Below are 20,555 nucleotides of genomic sequence, written 5' to 3'. Positions count from 1 at the left end.
GCTTATTACATTCATATTATTCTTATGATGTATTTATTTATTTATTTGGCAGGCACCTTTATCCTTTATAATAAAGAAACCATCAACAAAATCTGTTCATCCTCTCAACCTTTTTATAACAGAATATGTCACTTGCTATATAGTGTATCACATTATTGTAATACAAACACAGGAAAAGCATGTAATAAAAAATGTGTTTATGCCCATGGGAAACCAGCATCAACATACTTGGCAAATAAGTGTACACTGTCTACTATAGAGGCTTTTTACATCTCAGACTGATTATAACAAAATTGATAACTGTGGCTTGTAACTTTAAATTATATTAGCTACAGTGTCCTATATAAAGGTTATTATAGTAGTTACAATGTTTCTTGGATTGCAATGTGTCTGTGTCATGCTCCCTCCCCCAGTGAATCAGCTGATCTTTTCCTGGAGAAGCAGAGTGCTGGTGATTACTACACTGAAACAGTACAGCAGCGCTGGCAGGCAGAGATCTCAGGATGGGAGCGCACTTTATAAACTGGATTATCATATCACTATGGGCAGGTATATATATACATATATATATATATATATATATATATATATATATATATATATATATATACACACACAAAAAACAGAATACAATGTTTTTTTTGTATTTTAACCATTTCAGTGTAATTAAGAATTATAACGTAAAACTTAAATTCAGTCAAGCACAATAGTACTGTTTGATAACATGTAAGGATATTAAAATACTGTATATAGATTTTTCTGTAAAATAAAGAAACAGATTGATTTATAGAGAGCCTCTTATCTGAAATGATATGAACGAGGAAGTGTCTTTCACACTGCAATGAAAAACTCTCAAGCATAATAATATATATATTTTTTTACCATATGACAGAATATTCACAATATTGTTGCTTTTTTTTAGGATCTTCAGCTCTGATAGTAACACCTGTCACAGACCCTGTAATCAGCAAGGTTGGAGACAATGTAACGCTGGAGATTAAACCCCCTGGAATTCTAGGTTCAGTGACATGGACTTTCAGCCCTACAGGGATCCCTGTGGTGCAGTGGAACGGACCTGTCCCAGTCACAGGCCCGGGATATGAGAACAGAGTCACCCTGAACACAACTACAGGGTCACTGGAGCTCAGATCAGTGCAGCTCAGCGACGCTGGAGAGTATATATTCGAAGGCATTACCATTACATCAGGAAGAGAAACATTCAATGGAAGTGTTACCGTGAAAGTTTATGGTAAGTTATTTATGTTAATTTGTCTTAAATAGAAGTAGAGAGAGACCTGATGGTTTATTTATAAATCTGACTGAGCAAAGTACTGGGGCAGCTGAGGGACACGGAGGAAAGATGGGGCTCTGCTGTGTTACTCTGCTCACACCTTCATCATCCCCCTCTTTCGGTGCTAGTGGAGTAGAGTCATCTCACTAATAACTACCTGGAATAAACTACTAGAAACAGAACATTTGACCAGAAATATTTACCAATAATTCCATGCAGAAATTAGCATATAAGCTTTACAACCTAAAAAAAAAAAAAAACATATAGAATACAACGTACATTTAGAGTAAAACCTGCTAAGAGCGACCACTCATGAGAGTAAGCAAAAGTGGTCGCTTGTAGGGGTGGTCTCTCTTCAAAGGTCAGTTGTAAAATGGGCACTTTAACGGGATGGGGTAAAAGCCAGAACGAGACGGAACGGCCCGGAACGGTACTTTAATTAATTCAATTGCATTAAAAAGCAGGATAGAACGTTACACACATGCGAGGAGAATATTTTAGCAGTCAGAACCGATTAATAACGCGCTGTCATTACCCGTTCCGGCCCAGAACCTTTTTTTTAGCACCAAAAAGCTCCCGGAACACTGGGTTCCGAAGCTGCACAGAGTATGAAAATAATACACACAATACAACCTAGTGGGAACAACATAACAGCATTGAAAAACCCGACCAAACCCACCTTTAACTGCCCATTCCGGGTAATAAAACTAACTATTATTTATATACATTGTGTAGAACAAACACTCTCTCACACACACATATATATATTATAATATATATATATATATTATATATATATATATGTATTTATATCTATATATATATATATGCTAATTTTTAGCAGAACCATATATTTTGGTTCTTCAATTACAGTGCCAAGGCAAGCAAACACACTACTTTACAGTTATGTAGTTTACAACATGTAACGAAAAATGAGCAAACAAAGCAAAACAGTTTAGATGTTGATATTAGGCAGGATGGCTTCAAATATAGAAACCTTAATGCTTTTCCCATTTTATTCTTCAAAAAAATAAATTCGTTTTTGCATTGTGTGTCACATGGATAAATAAATAAGTAATAAAATAAACAGAACAAACGGTTTGTTTCGTTTTTATGTCTATTTAATTTAATTTAGGATACTCGTGTCTTGCCTAGTGCGTGTATGTCTGAATACGAGAGAAATGAAACAATGTATTGTGCTCTAAATGAGTTGCTGTTACATTGTAACTGTGTAATACCTGAGAAAGAACAACTGAACCCTTGAAATAAGGGATCAAATTGAAGTACTTGGCTGAAACACTGTAACTAACAGACAGCACTAGTTTGTGCAATATGAGAAATGATATGAAATTGTTTCTAATAAATGTAATTATTTTACATACCAGGCAATTTATTGTGTTTGTGTCTTACTTGGTCAAGACCTTGTCCTCTGATCCAAATAAAAGATCCTGGTGCTAACAACTTAAAATCTTCAGCTTAATCTGGAGGTAGTGCCTTCAGTGGCGTAGACGGCTACCGTAAATTATATTTTAAACACAGTTTAGCCCTCGCTACAGTATGGCCTTTCATGCCAATAAGTAGCGGGATGTTAGTCACCAATGAAGTGTTCACTGCTGAAGTCTAATTGGTTGTAGGGCTTTCAAATGTAGCCATGCACAAAACCTGTGATTTGTGGTAAATTTGCATGGCTTTGAGAAGGCTAACAGATTAGAACCCCCGGGGGTTCTTGGGAAGTTTTAGGGTTCCTTATCGTAGCACCCGGGAGGGACACTCGTTCTTTTCGATTGGGGTGGGATCAGCCAGGTAGAATACCAGAAGGACATAAACTAAAACCACAACATACACAGCAATTAACATCGTTTTATTAAATACAGGTTAACTGTATTTAAAACAAATAGGACAAGTCCAGAATACACAGTCACGACATGGGGTTTGCACTGTTCAATAAAAAAGACACACCACACACACAACAGTACCTGGTCAATTATAATTAAAAACAAAGTGCGGTGCTGCTCGAAACAGTCGCGAAGACGGGGCTTACTAAAACAACAAAACCAATACTTTAAAAACTCCCCGTCTCCGCACTCCTCTGAAACCCCAATGCCTTTAAAATACTAATTTCTAAAACAGTTAGAAACACACACACACGGAGGGAGACAGGAAGCACAGCGGGAGCCTCGCTCTAAATGTTGGCGGCTGTTTCTTTCATTTTTCTCCCCACCCACCGCCGAACACAAACAAGTCGAATTCATTCTCTGCTCCTGCTGACTGTGCGTCCAGCCTCCCCTCCAGACAAACCCGGGTTCACATCACAACCACAAGATCCAATCTTTCCAATGAATATAATCAGGAACTTTTATACCAGATGCTCAGCTTCTTAATTGTTCAATTAGCACCTATAGGGGCTGAGAACAGGAGAGCATCAACGTGCCAGTGAGATCCGTGCAAATCTACAACAAAGCAGTGCCAAAATAAACGTGCTTTATAGATGTGTTAAAATAAAACAAACTAACATTAAATCAAATGTGAATCAATCAAAACGTGACTGTATTACAACAACAAAATCAAACGTGCCTAAATAAAGTGACGTGAGCCACCCCGTTACATTATTAATCCTTCAAGATGTCAATGTTTATTTATGGTTGTTCAGCCTACGGTTTAAAAAGGTTCTTTGTATACTATTTGGAAACCTCTAATATGGTTTATTGGAATAACATTTTCAAGAATGTAAGATTTTTAAACCTCAGGAATATATTTTAGAATATTCCGGAAGGTATTCGTAATAATCAGACACTTAACACAAGTGTAGCCCATCAATCAACAAACCCTTTATTATTTAACTTCCAGTAACCAAACAATATTAATAGCTGTCAAAGCGAAGTTGTTACCCGTTCTCAATGGGAGGTTGGGCGTGGCCTGGAGTCGCTGTGTCAAGCAGTTTTGTCTGTTAATTAGGCTTCCTAGGCAAAGGCTGGGAAACCTATTTTTATTGCTGTGTTTATTATTATTTTTCCGCCAAAAGTTTGTCGCAGACTCATGAAAAAGCATACGTAAGTAGATGCCTATGTGTGGACAACCAGACTGGCGTCCCCGAGAGGAAAAAGTTCACAGTTTGGCCACAAGGCTAGATCTCGAGAAAATATTGGACAATTTTCAAAACTCTTGTGGACAAAAACGACTGAAGATGGACAGCTGACAATGTCAGCAGATAGCGCACGAGTGGCCTATAAAAAAAAAAACCCAAAAAACCGTTGAAACAAAATCAATTGGACCGTTGGTTTGCCCACCGCGTTGGATTTGAGCACAATATTCAAAGATCTTCTTGTCTGAAACCGCAATGTTGATCGGCACCAAAATTGTCACGTTTTGCTCAGTACAATGTCCTTTCTAAGTTTTGTAAAATCCCCGCTTTTTCGTTAAAAAACATGAATGCAGCGAGCAAAACAATTTCAGGAGTGCACGTTGGAATTGCGCACAATATTCAAAGATCATCTTGTCTGAAACCGCAATGTTTCAGATTAAAAGACAATGTTGCCCGTATGCTCTTCAATGTTGGTACAGTTGTACGGCCCATAGTAAAGTAATAACCGGTAAAATCGGCAGCAGATTGGTCGCATAGTTTGGCGGCCATATTAAAATTAACATTTAAATTTTACCTCCTAGGGCGTGCTGATGAGGTCATAGTTGTAATGGAACACGTATAGGAAGACATATGTGCTCTATAAAAAAAGTCATCACCCACGACCTTTGACCTCTCCAAAAAGTCAAACTAAAAACTGGCAGCTTGCGCCTAAGGGATCACAGATAGAGTCATGGTTCGTATGGAACACATATAGGAATTCATACGTGGTCTATAAAAAAAAATGTCATTACACATGACCTTTGACCTCTGCTAAGGTTCAAAACCCACAAATTGGCCTATAGCTCCTCGGCTGTATCTAACACAGATCAGTGCACTTAAACTTCAGCGTAAGATTATGCTCTGTACACGATACAATTCAAGTAGCCCATTAACTAATTATAGGAAACGTAGCGAGTTGTAGTAGCGATTATTTGTGATGATTGAACCATGTTTTCTTGGAAGCCTTTATAGTTGCTAGCAACTCTAGTTATTCATTATTATTAATTTGTCATTTTAGCAGACGCTTCTATCCTAAACGACTTACAGAGACTAGGGGTGAACTATGCACAGTCACTTAAAATATGACCTCGGTTTTATGTCTTAAGGACAGAGCACAAGGAGATTTAGTGATTTGCTATGGGTCACACACTGTGTGTGGGGATTTGAACCGGGAACCACCTGGTATGAAAGCTGTTTTTAACCACTGGGCCACCTTACCCAAGCTCCATTGAACACCTAGCTAATTCATGTTTCAACTCTCAACTCTCGCTCTTTTCTTATGTCTTTCTTGGCCGAGTCCATGACAATTCGTCCAATTATTACACTGTAGCCTATAATATTCCAGCCCAGTATCACGAGAGAAACGTTAACAGATTAATAACGTTTCTGCATTTCTGCTTTCTGGGTTGAATATTCTGTGGACAAAACCAGCACACTTACTAATGTAACAGGAGGAGGAAGAAAGGAGGTGTTTTGGGCAGGGGTGTGTTGGGGGCTATTGTTGGTTGTTTGGCATAGGAGGGAGGGAGCATTGAATGTCTGAATGTTGCGAGCATGGGTGTGGAGTGTGATTGTGGGGTTATCTGGGGTGTTTATTATTGGGCTTTGTGGTGGCTGCCGGGGTTTACAAATAACTTTGCTTATTAGCTGCCTTAGTCTTATTTGCTCCCAGTTCCCAATCCCATTTTCTTTTTAATTTTAATAAACACTGACTTGAGACGTGTTGTAAAAAAAAAAAAAAAAAAAAAAAACCTGATATGCTCCGCCTCAATGAACAGCCATGGGGGGAAATTGTTGCAGGGGCAAATTGCATCCTTGGGTCGTACCTCACCATTTTTATCTATATTAGTAATGCATGGACCAAGAAAAAGCGCATGGGAACCCAGGAGCAAGCTGATGTTCTTTAACCCCTATAATCTCATAACTCAGTATACAACAACATCCAATGTACCAGAAACTTATCAACAAAATCTTGAATGGTTGTCAACGCGAAGCAGATTCAGTTTACAAAAGTCATGACATTTTGGAGAAATGAGTAGGCCGAGTTCTCAGCATACCACATTAATCATTAAACTTATTATTAGAAAGTAAAAATACAGAATCTTACACATGGTTTGAAACGGCACCAGATAAAAAGATTCCATATCTAACTTTTTTTTCTCAATTGTGTTTATCTAGGAGTACAACACATAGTTGAAATTTGCTTCTAGTGCTTAATCAGTAAAAACAAAATCTGGTCACTAACATGATATTCTGATTTAGTACAGTAGGGCCTATTAAAGTAGTGATCAGTGCCTCTTTGCAGATGTTTCTATCAAGGCTGAAAAGTGTAGGGTATAAAGTGTACGGTCTACTAGACAGTAACAATCAATGAACATCCCCTCGGCTGAATACCCATTCTTGAATTTGCAGTAGATCAATTCATATTAACCCACTGCATGCAAGGAATGGGCAGTTAAATGTCGGTTAACACTTCAGACAGTTTTTGTAAGTATGTTGCTCATTGTATTATGTGTCAGTTGTATCCTGTGCAGCTTCTGGGCACCTTTATTAATCAAGCTGTTTATTGCAGGGAATGGGCAGTTAAAGGTCGGTTTGGTGGATTTTTTTCAATAGTGTTAAGATTTCCTGCCTTATTGTGTGTATCATTTTCATACTCTGTGCAGTTTTGGAACCGAGTGTCAGGGCGGGTTTGTTTTTACAGTTGTTATTGTACTGAATGGGCAATTAAGGGTCGGTTCGGTGTTTTTTTTTTCAATAGTTTTCTGTTGTGTATTATTTTCATACTCTGTGCAGCTTCGGAACCCAGTGTTCCAGGAGCTTTTTGGTGCTAAAAAGAAGGTTCTGGGCCGGAACGGGCTAATGACAGCGCGTTATTAATCGGTTCTGACTGCTAAAATATTCTCCTCGCATGTGTGTAACGTTCTATCCTGCTTTTTAATGCAACTGAATTAATTAAAGTACCGTTCCGGGCCGTTCCGTCTCGTTCTGGCTTTTACCCCATCCCCACTTTAACGATGTTCAGAAAGGCTATTATTGATTGCTAGTGATGTTTCGTGTACAATTTTAATCGCGTGCTTCAAAAGGTGTATGCTTAAGTATGTTTGTATATACGTGCTTAAGTATGGTGTTATGTAATGGGGGACTGAGTAAATCGGGTGACGAGGGGTGTTCCTGTGGAGACAGTGTGGGCTAGGAACACAGTCAGAGAGTCTAAAATAAAACTACCTGTTAGAGAGCGTTTGTTCTAATATTTAAATGAACAACAGTCCTGCGTCCTATATGACACAATAGGCAAACGTGAAACACGAATTACACTGTGAAGTTAAGAACATAAGAAAGTTTACAAACGAGAGGAGGCCATTCGGCTCATCTTGCTCGTTTGGTTGTCAGCAGCTTATTGATCCCAGAATCTCATCAAGCAGTTTCAACAACACTACTGGGAGTTGTTATACTGTCAATATCAAAAAGACCAACATGTTCTAAAAAAAAAATGAGTCTGGTTTCAATCTATCGATAAGGATTCCTGTCTTCTGTTGTAATAGGTTTTAGATTTGTGTTTTTCCGACTCCAAACTGTTCGACAACTGGTACAAGTTCCGGTTCTGGTTCATGTTGAGTATGAAGCCATATGATGCAGAAACGGTAGTGTAATGAACGACCCCTGATAGCCGGATAGGCACACTGTATTTGTGCACAAAGATACCAACTACAAACCCTAGCGAAACTAGCATGTCCGGCTTTAGTGTACAGGGTCAGAAGTTCAAATCCAGACAGCTGAGAAAATAAAATAATCATAAAATTAAAAAGCCTTACAAAAGAGGAAAACTTTTGTTGGGAACTTCAAAGAAACACAGACTGATAAGCGGAAATCGATTTATCCTACATGTTTGTTTTTATGGATGGGAGTAAGAAAATGGGGTCGCTCTTCAGTTAAATTTTAGAAGAAAAAAAAGTGTTGTCAAGGCATGTTGTATTGTATATGAATGTATATACATTTATATAGGCTAGCCATGTGAAGAGGTCTGTCCTAAGTATATAATATAGATTTCTACAGAATATCCAACTATTCAAAATCTGTAGGGGGTGGGGGCAGGACAGTAGTTTTTTTTTTCTATTTTTAAAGAAAAATCTAAGTTGCACTGAACTTCAACACCTGGTTAAGAATGGCAAAGACAGGTGTGATGGACCGACTAATTTTTGTAATAAAACCTGCCATTATCACCGTTCTCTTGCTTTTCCTGTGGGTTAGGCTGAGCCTCGAGTCTCAGATTCTCTCTGTGAATTCTGGTATGGGACAGTATGGGATTGTCTGGGATGAGTTACCAGTCTTAGTACGAGCTAAGTACAGTACAGGTAGAGCTGGATCAAGTTCATGTTCCAATAAAAGTACAAAACCAATGGACAGCCAATAATTGATGAACATTTAAAGATCCATTGAAAGGACAATTCATGGCGAATCTTATATATATATATATAATATATAGATATATATTATATATATATATATATATATTCACTACTAGCCAGTCAGAACAATATATTGCTATATAGTTATAGTTTGCATCACATTAAGGTTTACTTATAACTCCTGTAACAAAAAGCACACAGCTTTTATCCCATATGCTCAAATGAAGAAACTGCAATCAACCTTTAAGAGCCTACATGAAGGGAATTACTTGTGATTAGAGAATGCTTGATAAGGTAGAGCACTGGTTTTCAACCTTTTCATCTCAAGTATCAGTGTTTCCAGCAGAGACTACCAGGTGTACCAGTAACTATGTGCAATCTTAAATGGCTGCTGTAAAACAGAGACCTACCCATTACAACTGGTTTTCTCACTGAAAATGTGAATTATCGTCTAATTATCTGACAAGAGTTCATCACTATCAACAACACAGAGTGGCTGCTTTGGTTCCCCATCAGTAACTTTGAAAGTAGCTCGACACATCGCATCTCTACTGTATTATGAGTCATTTGGGACTCTACCATTGCGTTCTACTTGGATTGGTATTATAACTGTATTTTTATGCTTGTATTAATTGCAAGGCACATAAATATCAACTTACTGGTTCTCTGTTTTGATTAAAATCCCAGTACTGATCACCTGTGGACACAGCACACTCAGGTTCTATTCCCCAGTGTTTTCTCTCTTCTCTGCAGAACCTGTCTCCCAACCCAGAGTCCGCTCCAATGTGACTAATCCAGTGGAGTTCAATGACACTGTCAGTTTGACCTGTACAGCCTCTGGTTCTGCCGTCTCATACCGATGGCTCAATGGCAGCTCTGTGCTTAGTGACAGTGAGCGGATTCACCTGAGTGATGACAATAAAACACTGACCATTCCCAGGGTGTTGAGATCTGATGATGGGACCCTGTATTGCTATGTGTTTAACCCTGTCACTAACAGCACCAGCGAGCCGTTTCATCTCATCGTGAGCTGTGAGTGTTGATTGTTGTTTGCATTGATGTAGTCAGATCTTAAATTGTCAGCCTCGGTTTCTAGTCAAGCCAAATGCATTTCTGTTAGCGTTAACTCAGAATTGCATTTGACATACTAGTGCTTTGAATTGATATTCCTATAAAATACTTTTTATAACAGAGCTACTTTTTAAAATGCATTACTCAGTAAAGATAGCTATTATATATGAGACATACTAATGAAAAACACCTAGACAAAAGAGGAAGTTGATGGCATCCACCTGTGTGGGAGTGAGTTCACCACCCATTCATTGTTTATAATGAATGACCTGCTGTGGGATTCAGTGATCAGACAGTTGCTCCAATAGTAAACTAAGGGCTGTAGAAGATGCACTTCATTGTTGCCTTCTTTTGGATGAGCTGACTATCTCTTACAATTATGAAAATCAAAACAAACACATTTGTTTTAAAAAAAATAAAACATTCGCAGAAACAGCTTAGTTGACACAGGCTGTGTTTTTTTGCTATGTAACACATAGCAAAGAATCATTTTAAAAAAAAGGTCAACTTGAAAATATATGCTGATTAATATGGAAACATTTTATGCTATAGCTAAAATGTCACCTGTTAAAACACGGTTATAAAGTGACTGTGCATACCTTGATATTATATACTATGTGTTTAGTTTATGTCGGTTGTATTTAGACTGATTGTGGATCCCCTTCTGTAAATATGAATAGTGAATGGCTTAGTAGTGCACACTACAGCAGTGTGAACTAGTGAACCTGACTGGTAATACATTAGATAAACACAAATAAAAATACAAAGGATTGCTTTTCTTAATTGTCTGTGTGTGGGCTGTAGTTTTGGTTTGGGCTTCCATGGAAGAGCTTCAAAGATCAGTAGCTATTGTGTTTGACTGGAATCTCATTGTGTTCAACGGCATTTTAATATGAATGTTCATTTTAGATGGACCAGAATCCCTCACTCTGTCTATCAGCCCCCAAAAGCTGATCTATAGTGCAGGACTAGACCTCACTCTGTCCTGCTCTGCACAGTCCAGCCCACCTGCTCACTACCAATGGTACTTTAATGGAGCCCCTCTTAACAAACTGGGCTCACAGCTGAATATGGCTCACATTCAGCACAGTCAGACTGGAAACTATACCTGCTGGGCCTCTAACAATATAACCCTTAGGTATGCTGATGTAACAAGAGCGATTATTGTTGTGGGTAAGTGACTCAGTTATAAAACCATATTTGCTGTACTTTTATTTTATAAAACTTGTTTGGCCATTTCTGGAACTTGAACTGTAGTTTGAGAAATGTTAAGAAAACTAATCTTACTTGGGAGCCATGCAAGATTATTCTTTCTTTTATATAAATAAATCTTTTTGTTTCATTTTCTTCATTACGGGCCTTTGTAAATAGTAAAAAAGCAATTATAATGCCAGTTGTTTTTATAAAAAGTTTTTAAAGCCAATATTGATTATTGTATCAATTGTTTGTTTTTTAAATGAAACCAACCTCTTAGGTTGAAGCTCTATTTGACCCGGCCAAGGTTCTCACTTACAGTCTAACTTTTTTGTATTATTATTATTATTGTTTTTCATTGTTATTCTGACAGATTTGGTATTTCTGTAGACTGTCAAGGTGCAGTTGTGTATATGTATTTATTGCTGTGTAAATGAGCTTTTAATGATTTGTGGTCACTTTCCTGTATCTCAGAAGTACTTATAAGTGTTATGTAATCTCTGCTTACATGCTTACATTTTTGGTAACAATAACCAAGTAATATATATAGCGTTTGTACCATATACATTAGGAGTGCTACTGTATATAGTACAGACAGTACTACACAGTTACCTCAAGTGGAGTAAATTACTTCAGTTTGGTGAGCTTATTCATCTCAGAGATTAACGAAATCGTAACTACGCTAAAATCAAAGCTGAATTACATGTAATTGTTTGGAGTGAGCTACACTTGTAGTTTGAGCGCTGTTGTTCTACACATCAAGACTTAGCTCTGCAGTTCTTTGCCACAGTCTCTATCTCCTACTAGACGGTATTGAAATAACCCCCTCCCCTGATCTATGGGTCTCGCACCCTACTCTGCTCTGGAGCTCTTTTGTTTTTTAACACATTAGAGAGGCACAGCGGTCCAGTCTGTCCTGCTTGCACATCCTTTCAGCTGCAGCCAATGCTGGTCAATCACACAGTGTCCTCTGAAGAGCATCACTTCTTAAAGGACTTTAAGAGATAACAGCATTATCCCAGTAAATCTTTCCAACTATGAATTACCATCGTTTCTTTTGTCCACTTTTTCCTACGATTCACAAATGTTATATTTATATGTAAGTTATGACAATTCATATCCGGTAAGATTTACTGTAATTATTCTGTCCTGTTACTTTGTGTAATTATTTTAACGTACCCTCTTTAAAAGAATACTGCATACCCCTGAATTTTCGTAATATTTCATTTTGTATCTGTGTATTATCCCATGATGTGTTTTCTTCATCATCATTATGGAAATGAGGCTTGTTTTATAAAGGAAAAACCCTGGTTACTTTTATCTAAATATCAATGTGCAGAAACAGTATGACATATTGATAAAGAAATAACATCATGGGACTATAAACATAAATACATACAGTGCCTATAGAAAGTCTACACATCTTTCATATTTTCTTGTGTCCGTGCCTCAGAGTTTCATGCATTTAAATGGATTTTTTTTCGACTTATCTACACACCATACTCCACATTGTTAAGGGGGAAAAAAAGTTTTTATTGAGAAAAAAGATTATATATTAAAAATAAAAAAAAAATCATAATTGGATAAGTCTCCACCCCCCTGAGTTAATATTTGGTGGAAGCACCTTTGGCAGTAATTACAGCTGTGAGTCTGTTGGGATAGGTCTCTACCAACTTTGCGCACCTAGATTTGGAATATTTGACCATTCTTCTTTACAAAACTGTTCAAGCTCTGTCAAGTTCCTTAGAGAGTGTTGATGGACAGCAATCTTCAAGTTATGCCACAAATTTTCAATTGGATTTAGGTTGAAGCTCTGACTGGGCCACTCAAGGACATTTACCTTTTTGTTCCTTAGCCACTCCAGTGTAGCTTTGGCTGTGTGCTTTGGGTCAGTGTCATGCTGAAAGGTGAACTTCTGTCCCAGTTTCAGCTTTCTTGCAGAGGGCAGCAGGCTTTCCTCAAGGACGTCTCTGTACTTTGCTCCATTCATTTCCCTTCTATCCTGACAAGTGCCCCAGTCCCTGCTGATGAGAAACATCCCCATAACATGATGATACCAACACCATGCTTCACAGTAGGGATGGTGTTCTGTGGGTGATGCACTGTGTTGGGTTTGCACCAAACATAACACTTTGCATTTAGGCTTTAAATTTCCATTTTAGTTTCGTCAGACCACAAAACTTTTTGCCACATGGCTACAGAATCTCCTGAGTGTTTTTTTGCATACTTCAAACAGGATTCAAGGTGGGCTTTCTTGAGTAATGGCTTCCTTCTTGCCAAATTTGTTGAGTGCTTGGGATATTGCTGTCACATGCACACTTTGACCAGTCTTGGCGTTAAAAGCCTGTAGCTCTTGTAAAGTTGCCATTGGCCTCTTGGTATCCTCTCTGATCAGTCTCCTTCTTGCTCTGTCATCCAGTTTGGAGGGACGGCCTGATCTAGGCAGGGTCTTGGTGGTGCCATACACCTTCCACTTTTTAATAACACTGTGTAACAAATTTTTTATTTTTGTTGTTTCTGGGTAGTAAGTGTTATTTCCTAATTGCTTATGCCGTTCAGACAGTACAGAAAATGGACATTATTCCCCACAAACTTTGCTTTTGTGACCAGGACAGTAAATTTCAAAATATCACTATTTCCAATGAGAAAACAGGCAAATTTGTGTCTTTTCGTTCACATAAAGTCAAAAGAAAACAACATATGAATCCAAATTAACATGTATTTATACTAAAGTAATACAAAAATGACTACAAAAGATTTAGAAGTGAGTAGTTTTTTGAGATTTACGATTATACTGTAAATTTCTATACTTTTGAGGCATAAGCAATTAGGAAATAACACTTACTACACAGGAACAAAAATTGTGTTACACAGTGTAATCATCTTGACCATGCTCCAAGGGGTATTCAAGGCCTTTGATATTTTTTTATACCGATTCCCTGATCTATGCCTTTCAAAAACTTTGTCCCGGAGTTCTTCTGAAAGCGCCTTGGTACTCATGGTTGAGTCGAAGCTTTGAAATGCACTACCCAGCAGAGGGAACCTACAGGAACTGCTGAATTTATCCTCAAATCATGTGAATCACTACAATTTAACACAGGTGGAGGCCACTTAATTTGGTGTTTGATTTTGAAGGCGATTGGTTACACCTCAGCTAATTTAGGATTGCTATTACAAGGGGGCTGGACACTTATCCAACCAAGCTATTTCAGTTTTTATTTTTAATTAATTTTCTACAAATTTCTACACTGGAAGTTGTGGGGTAGGATGTGTAGATAAATGAAAAAAATATATTTTAATGCATTTTAATTCCAGGCTATAAGGCAACAAAAGGTAAAAATTTTGAAAGGTGATGTAGACTTTCTATAGGCAAATGTAGAGATTATAAAGTATTCCTTTAACCCTTTTCATAATAACAGATCTGTTTCTAATGAGTGCCTAATTCTGTCCCTTCTATTCACAGAGTCAATAACTAACGTAAATGTGAAACCCAACCCTGCCCAGCCAATAGCAAACCAGACTCTAAACCTGACCTGCGAGGTGCTTGGATCACAGACTGTTTCCTCAAGGCTCTGGCTGAAGAACAATCAGCCCTTGTCCACTAGTGACAGAATAACATTGTCTGTGGACAACAGCACAGTCTCCTTCAATCCAGTGCTGCAGTCTGATAACGGCACATATCAGTGTAAAGCTGAGAACCCTGTAAGTGAAGTGACGAGTGTTGGATACAGATTGTTCAATTGTAAGTATCCAAAGATCCTCTCTTCTCTGTGCATGTTGCATTCAGACTCATTCAGCCTGCTCCACTAGGGTGTGAGTGTTTAAGGTTGGTGTTTAGTTGGATTAAGGTAAAACCTAACAGTGTTGAACATGACTGTTAAAATTGCTGAGCCTTTCTTGTTTGTCTTGTCTGGTCTTTTCTTGTATGTAAACAAACAATAAAAAAAATACAACAAAATCTTTAGTACTAAGTACACAACCAAATTAATATATCCTGTATATATATTTTTCAACTAAACTAGTTTTTTTTTAATGTTATTCACGAACAGACAACCTGCAAACAAAAATGCATTTTTCCTTCTCTAGCCGATCGAATGCAGTTTCATAGATGACACAAAACACACTTGCAATCCTTTTGCCACGTTGCCAGAGGTACTTGGAGCTTTCTCCAGGTCACCCCAAGTGCTATCTGGGGGTCAGTCTCATCTCCATACGCCAGCAGTAGAATTATTTAATAGAGTTGTGTTGTTTTTTTAAACTAAACTCTAAACTTCTCTCTTTTCTTGAGAGAAACAGATGGTACTATCTAGAGCAAACATTTTGTTTACTTAGCAATATTAGATTCGTAGGGAATTCTAACAGTAGTACAAAATATATAGTTTGGATAATATTTATTTAGAAACAAACTTTTAACTTTTTCTCTTTAGCTGATGCGTCTCTCCCTTCACTCTCTTAGCTCAACCTACTCCAAAACCAGCTAAATCCAATCCCCATTTCCTCTATCTGACATCCAATTGGTTCTGAGATGAGCTCTGTCCAATAGTGTTTTGTTTATGTGCATCAACTTTTCACTGTGAGTGTGGTGCATCTTAATTATATTACAAAGAAATAAAACATTTGTATTTAAAGAGATAGCGCACTTTGTAGGGCTACATACACACACACACACACAGTATATATGTATATTTTTGAGAGTAAGACACTTCAAACTTGCACAACACTCAATCAATCAGAAGCGGAGTGTTCAAAATGTTTGTATCAAGGACTCTACATACTACCGTTTATATCACTCATGCTGTTATTTTTATGTCATGAAAAGTGAGTCATTGGATTTGTTTTCTCTCACTGTGACATACTGCTACCCACATACATTCTATTGCTAGGCATACTGCATATCATTTAGAACAGTTTACAGAACAATATTTAACGATGGAAGTAAACTTTTATCAACATTTTTACCTAAATGTGCATATTTTAATAGAGGAATTTCAAAAAGACTTTCCAAACCATTGTTTCTGAAGAAAGCACTTCTCTACATCCCGCTCCACACTGCCATCAGGTTCCACTGCTAGGTACTAAGCCGCATTTTCTAATTTTAATACAGTCCTTCACAAACGAACTGGTACAAAGGCATGGGTTTAAAACAAAATGAAATATCACAAACCAAATATGTAATGACGAGGCTTAACCCTAATGCTTTTGTTGTTGTAAAGGATGGAAGCCCTGTTAGAGGTGAATGGTAGCTTTGGCTACCTTTCACAGTATTTATAATGGTTTCCTAACCCATTAACAACCCAGTGGTGAATGTAAGTGTATAGCCATTGCAATAGTCATGGAAGTATCATCAGAGTTCCCAGCTAATGAATGGCTAAGTTGGGAAGGCTGAGGTCGCTACGCTATATGTTGATATTCACTCACACTTTATCTCCTGTGTCTATTAGCTTCTCTGGCAGCTGGAAATAAGTCCTTGACAGCAGGGCAGATTACAGGAATCGTCATTGGCACACTTGTAGGGGTTGTCCTTATTGGTGTTGGAGTGTACTTTTCCGTGAAAACATTTGGGTGAGTACACAATTTTGTTCTTCTTGATTTTTAAAAACGCTTTAAAAGATTACATTCTTTAAATTACAATGCATGTAAAAAGCCAAGCCAATTATGAGTCAGTTATAAAATATGTACTCTTTATGCTTCCTTTGTTTCTGATAGATATGTACAGTATAATTATAATACTTTTTTACAAGATCAAAGATTTCTTAACTGTTTACCTCCCCATTGATACTAAGGGAAAGTTTTTCTTACCTGCTCAATTTCTAATACCCACCAACCACATGGAAAAAATAGCAAGCAATCAATATTCTATCACATATTGATAAGTTCTTAATTCTTCCACAGAAGACAGGCCAAACCTCTTACAAGTTATGCAAAACAAACAACATAGAGTATGAAGAGACTGCACTGTCTTTAAAGGGCGTGCAACTCTGGGAGGAAACAGACTGCGTGTAAATGTGTTTGTAATGTGCCTGTTAACAGACACACTGCCTGTAATGAAACTGGAAAAGTCTCATTGCTATATAACATTTATTTAGGAATGGCACAAAAACTCCTAAACCAAGTCCTCCAGGTAATAAGAGTGAGTATGCCTGATTCGCATGTGTGTGTGTGTCTGTGCAGTTTGTATTAATTAACTTGGCTCCTAAGGAATTAGGTGGACATGTAATGCTTTATTTGTATGTACTTGCTTCAAGAGTTTGGATTTAAAACTGGACTCTAATAGTGTGGTTCAGGTACATGGAAACACAAGCTGCCATCACTGTAGTGAGACTAGACAGATATTTAGAAACATTTTGTTTTAATCTATACACAAGTGGAAATGAATCACGATATCAGTGCAAATACTTGGCATTGGAGAAGTTGGTCCATTTACCCATTCATTGCCTGTCCATATTCCTGCACATTGCAGTGATACACATTGCAGTACTTTACAGAATGCAAATTAATAACAAAGCATATTACAACCAATCTCCTCATCAACTCAATTTAATATATGACCAAGTAGCCCTGTCTATGCTTCCAATAATTCACAGCTCATGATTAAAAGAAGGCCAAGGAAACAGTTTATCCACGAAACATTACAGATTATGAACGATGAAAGACCTGATCATTCTTGCTGCCCTGCCATTAGCACACTGTAGAAGGGTGCAATAATAACATTGTAATGCTGTCATTTATTTGTAGATACATGCCCTGTTCCCAACCCCCAATTCTGATTTTTAACAAGTTTAACAGAACAGTTTAGGCTTTTGGTTTTGTGTGTTTTTTTTTTTCCATTATCTGAAAGCACCGCACAGTTGTCACTCAAACTCCCTGCTGTGCACAGCTAATTTTTCACACAGACCATGATTACATTGATAGACAAAAGACTGACATAATCGCCTCAATGGGAATCATACACTAGCACAGAGATCCCTATTGGAGGTTGCGCTCCTTTTTATAAACGCAAGCAATCTGCTTACAAACCATATTGTGAAATATTTTATTAAGTAAATATACTAGCATATGACTGTTTAAAGAAAAAATGATGTTCAACGAACCTAGAAAATAAACAGAAAATACAACAAATTGAAGTTGTTAACTGTTCTGAATCATTTTCTTCTCAAGACCATTGTGCAGATTTCTGTGGAAACTGCAGTTTTACAATGTAAAAGCTTGAAGACTGTACTACACTGTGTGTATGTAAGCCTATTCATTATGTTGTCCATGCTCAGCCTCTTTTTGCTTGAGACAGCCATTTGAATACAGTGTAGTTGATTGGAAATGTTGGCTTGCTCTTGTTAATATGTTGTGTTTATACAGCAGCAAAAACACAACCTCTACCTATGTTCAGTAAGGGAAGGTTTGCATAGAAGTTCTTCTTGATCATTCCCATTGTGATGCACCTCTACAGAAATCATGCACACCCGAGTTACCTTATACTTGATTACTTTGTGTGTTGCTTTTCAAATCGCTTGTTTGCATAGATTTATGATTCTCTCAGAAGGCTATCAGTTAGTTCAAAGTACAGACACACACAGTCATCCACAGACTGTAGGTCTAAAACTAAACTTGTGAGAAGCGCTCCATCAGTTTACACTTGAATCTCTAACACATTTTAGACAACTGCCTGACCGATTGATCTGATAGTCACATCATTCCTATTTTAAAATGTGTTGCATGTAGTGTAACAACTCAAATATTGCCTCCAAATTGTTAGGTTGGAAAATGCAACCTGTGCAAACTGACACATCGATTTTGTAATCCAGACTGACGTATTGTGTAATGAGCAAACCCACTAAACCAGTGACCTAGCAGGTGTAACCTGGTATAGTGTGTATTACTATGGGAAAACTAAGAATAACACATGTAGGTGCTTTAAACTAACTGCAGCTTACAGAATTAGTGGACTGTCATCACAATGTATTTTCTTTCTGTGTTGATATATTTCTCTATTGTCATTTGTTACAAGTCTTTTTATATTTCAGGCCCTACTACAGCCGCTAATGCAAATGATAAGGTAAAGAATATGTTTTTATTAATTTATTTAATTTCATCAACACTTTAGAGTTCAATAAACATATAATGCAAACAAATGGTTTACAACTAACATTTCTCACGTTATTTTAATTTTTTTAATTGAAATTCCACATTTTAAGATATTGACAAATGTTTTTTTTTTTTTTTATTATTATTACTGAATGGCTTTTTTTCAGTAAAAGATACCTGCACTAGTTTTCTGTTTTAAGTTTCAAGCAGAAATAAACCCATTCACATGATAAGGTATTTTATTATAGAACTTTGGAGTTTCTGATCTTTATATGGAATTTCTTAAGGTTTTTGTTCTCGGCACACTGTTACAACAGCAATGTTGAGACAGAGCAATGAAATAAGGGAGGTTGTGTAACTTCCCTGTCCTGTTTACAACAGGCCGGCTTCACCGAGGGAAAGACATCGTCATGATGTTTTCTAACTGGCATCTTCAGCACTAAGAGTAGCTGCAGCAGAAACTGCTTTAATCTCTATGTATTTAGTTACAGTGAGAGCTCTGTCTATTACAAACACATTTTCCCTAATTTTTCATCTGTGATAAAGATTTAACAAAGGCTTTCCAAAGAGTCTAGTTAGATTTGTTTTATCACTTATTAATTATTCTTATTATAGGGGTGTGTTTTAATGTAAATGCCTATTTTCCATTGTTTTAAAAATGGAAGTTTAGTTATATGTATCAAAGTAACAATTATATTAGTGTTCCTTTTCAATAGGTTAGTCTATTTAAAAAATAATAATATTGAGAATACTGCACAGACATGCCATTGTGCACTGAAGACTTATTATTATTTTTCTGTATAATAGGCAGACAACATTCACTACGCTGACCCCAAATTTCTAAAAAACAATAAAAGTGGTCAAAGGATACAGATGGAACAGACCACTACTGAATACGCCCAAGTGGCAGGCCGGCGCGCTGGAAACCAGAGAAGGTTTGGGGGTAACTTGGTTTGTGTACTTATGCGTGGTCTAGGTTTCTTACCTGTCCGTCAACATCCCAGCCCTTCAGACGCCTCACCCCAAACCCGGGCCCACCCAAACCCAGCCCCAGCCCCAGTCCCAGTCCCAGCCCCAACCCCGGCCGGGGTCATGGGGTTGGGGATAGGCTAACAGAGATGAACATTTCCACCTGTGTCCCCCGCGTGAAAATCAAAATCCATTCCCTATAGCATATTCATTATAAATCCCGTCATCAGAGGCCTGCAATTCCTTTGCACAAGGACCGCGCTGCTTTTAAAAAGCACTGAATAACTAAGTTAACTGTGTGCAATTGATTTAATTCTAACATAAAACAGCCAAAAAAAAAAAAAAAAAAGAATTGGCCTTTAACACAGTTGTTTTTGTTATTTTGTACTTTTTAAAAGCTGCAATAAGAAAAGCAGCTCTG

General features: G+C 37.4%; 1 protein-coding gene across 1 annotated transcript; it reads left to right on the top strand.

The window, feature by feature from the left end:
* The first annotated feature begins 459 nt into the window (after positions 1-459).
* Positions 460-20,337, top strand: LOC121298577 (carcinoembryonic antigen-related cell adhesion molecule 1-like). The gene is made up of 10 exons (XM_041225705.1): positions 460-549; positions 923-1,249; positions 9,575-9,853; positions 10,802-11,065; positions 14,550-14,828; positions 16,528-16,648; positions 17,173-17,207; positions 19,105-19,136; positions 19,973-20,100; positions 20,142-20,337. The coding sequence occupies exons 1-10, from the start codon at positions 504-506 to the stop codon at positions 20,335-20,337; spliced, it is 1,707 nt and encodes a 568-aa protein (XP_041081639.1). The 5' UTR covers positions 460-503.
* The last annotated feature ends 218 nt before the right edge of the window (positions 20,338-20,555 follow it).

This window comes from Polyodon spathula, chromosome 24 (genome assembly GCF_017654505.1).
Source record: "Polyodon spathula isolate WHYD16114869_AA chromosome 24, ASM1765450v1, whole genome shotgun sequence".
NCBI classification, from domain to species: Eukaryota; Metazoa; Chordata; class Actinopteri; order Acipenseriformes; family Polyodontidae; genus Polyodon; species Polyodon spathula.
This window is presented reverse-complemented; position numbering and strand designations above follow the sequence as displayed.

What these genes read in the sequence shown, in the direction of transcription:
- LOC121298577 (XM_041225705.1), top strand. Translation starts at nt 504, where the DNA reads ATGGGAGCGCACTTTATAAACTGGATTATCATATCACTATGGGCAG. An exon ending in TTTTCCGTGAAAACATTTGG is followed by an intron (nt 16,649 to 17,172) that starts GTGAGTACACAA and finishes ACATTTATTTAG; the next exon opens with GAATGGCACAAAAACTCCTA. An exon ending in TCCTAAACCAAGTCCTCCAG is followed by an intron (nt 17,208 to 19,104) that starts GTAATAAGAGTG and finishes TTTATATTTCAG; the next exon opens with GCCCTACTACAGCCGCTAAT.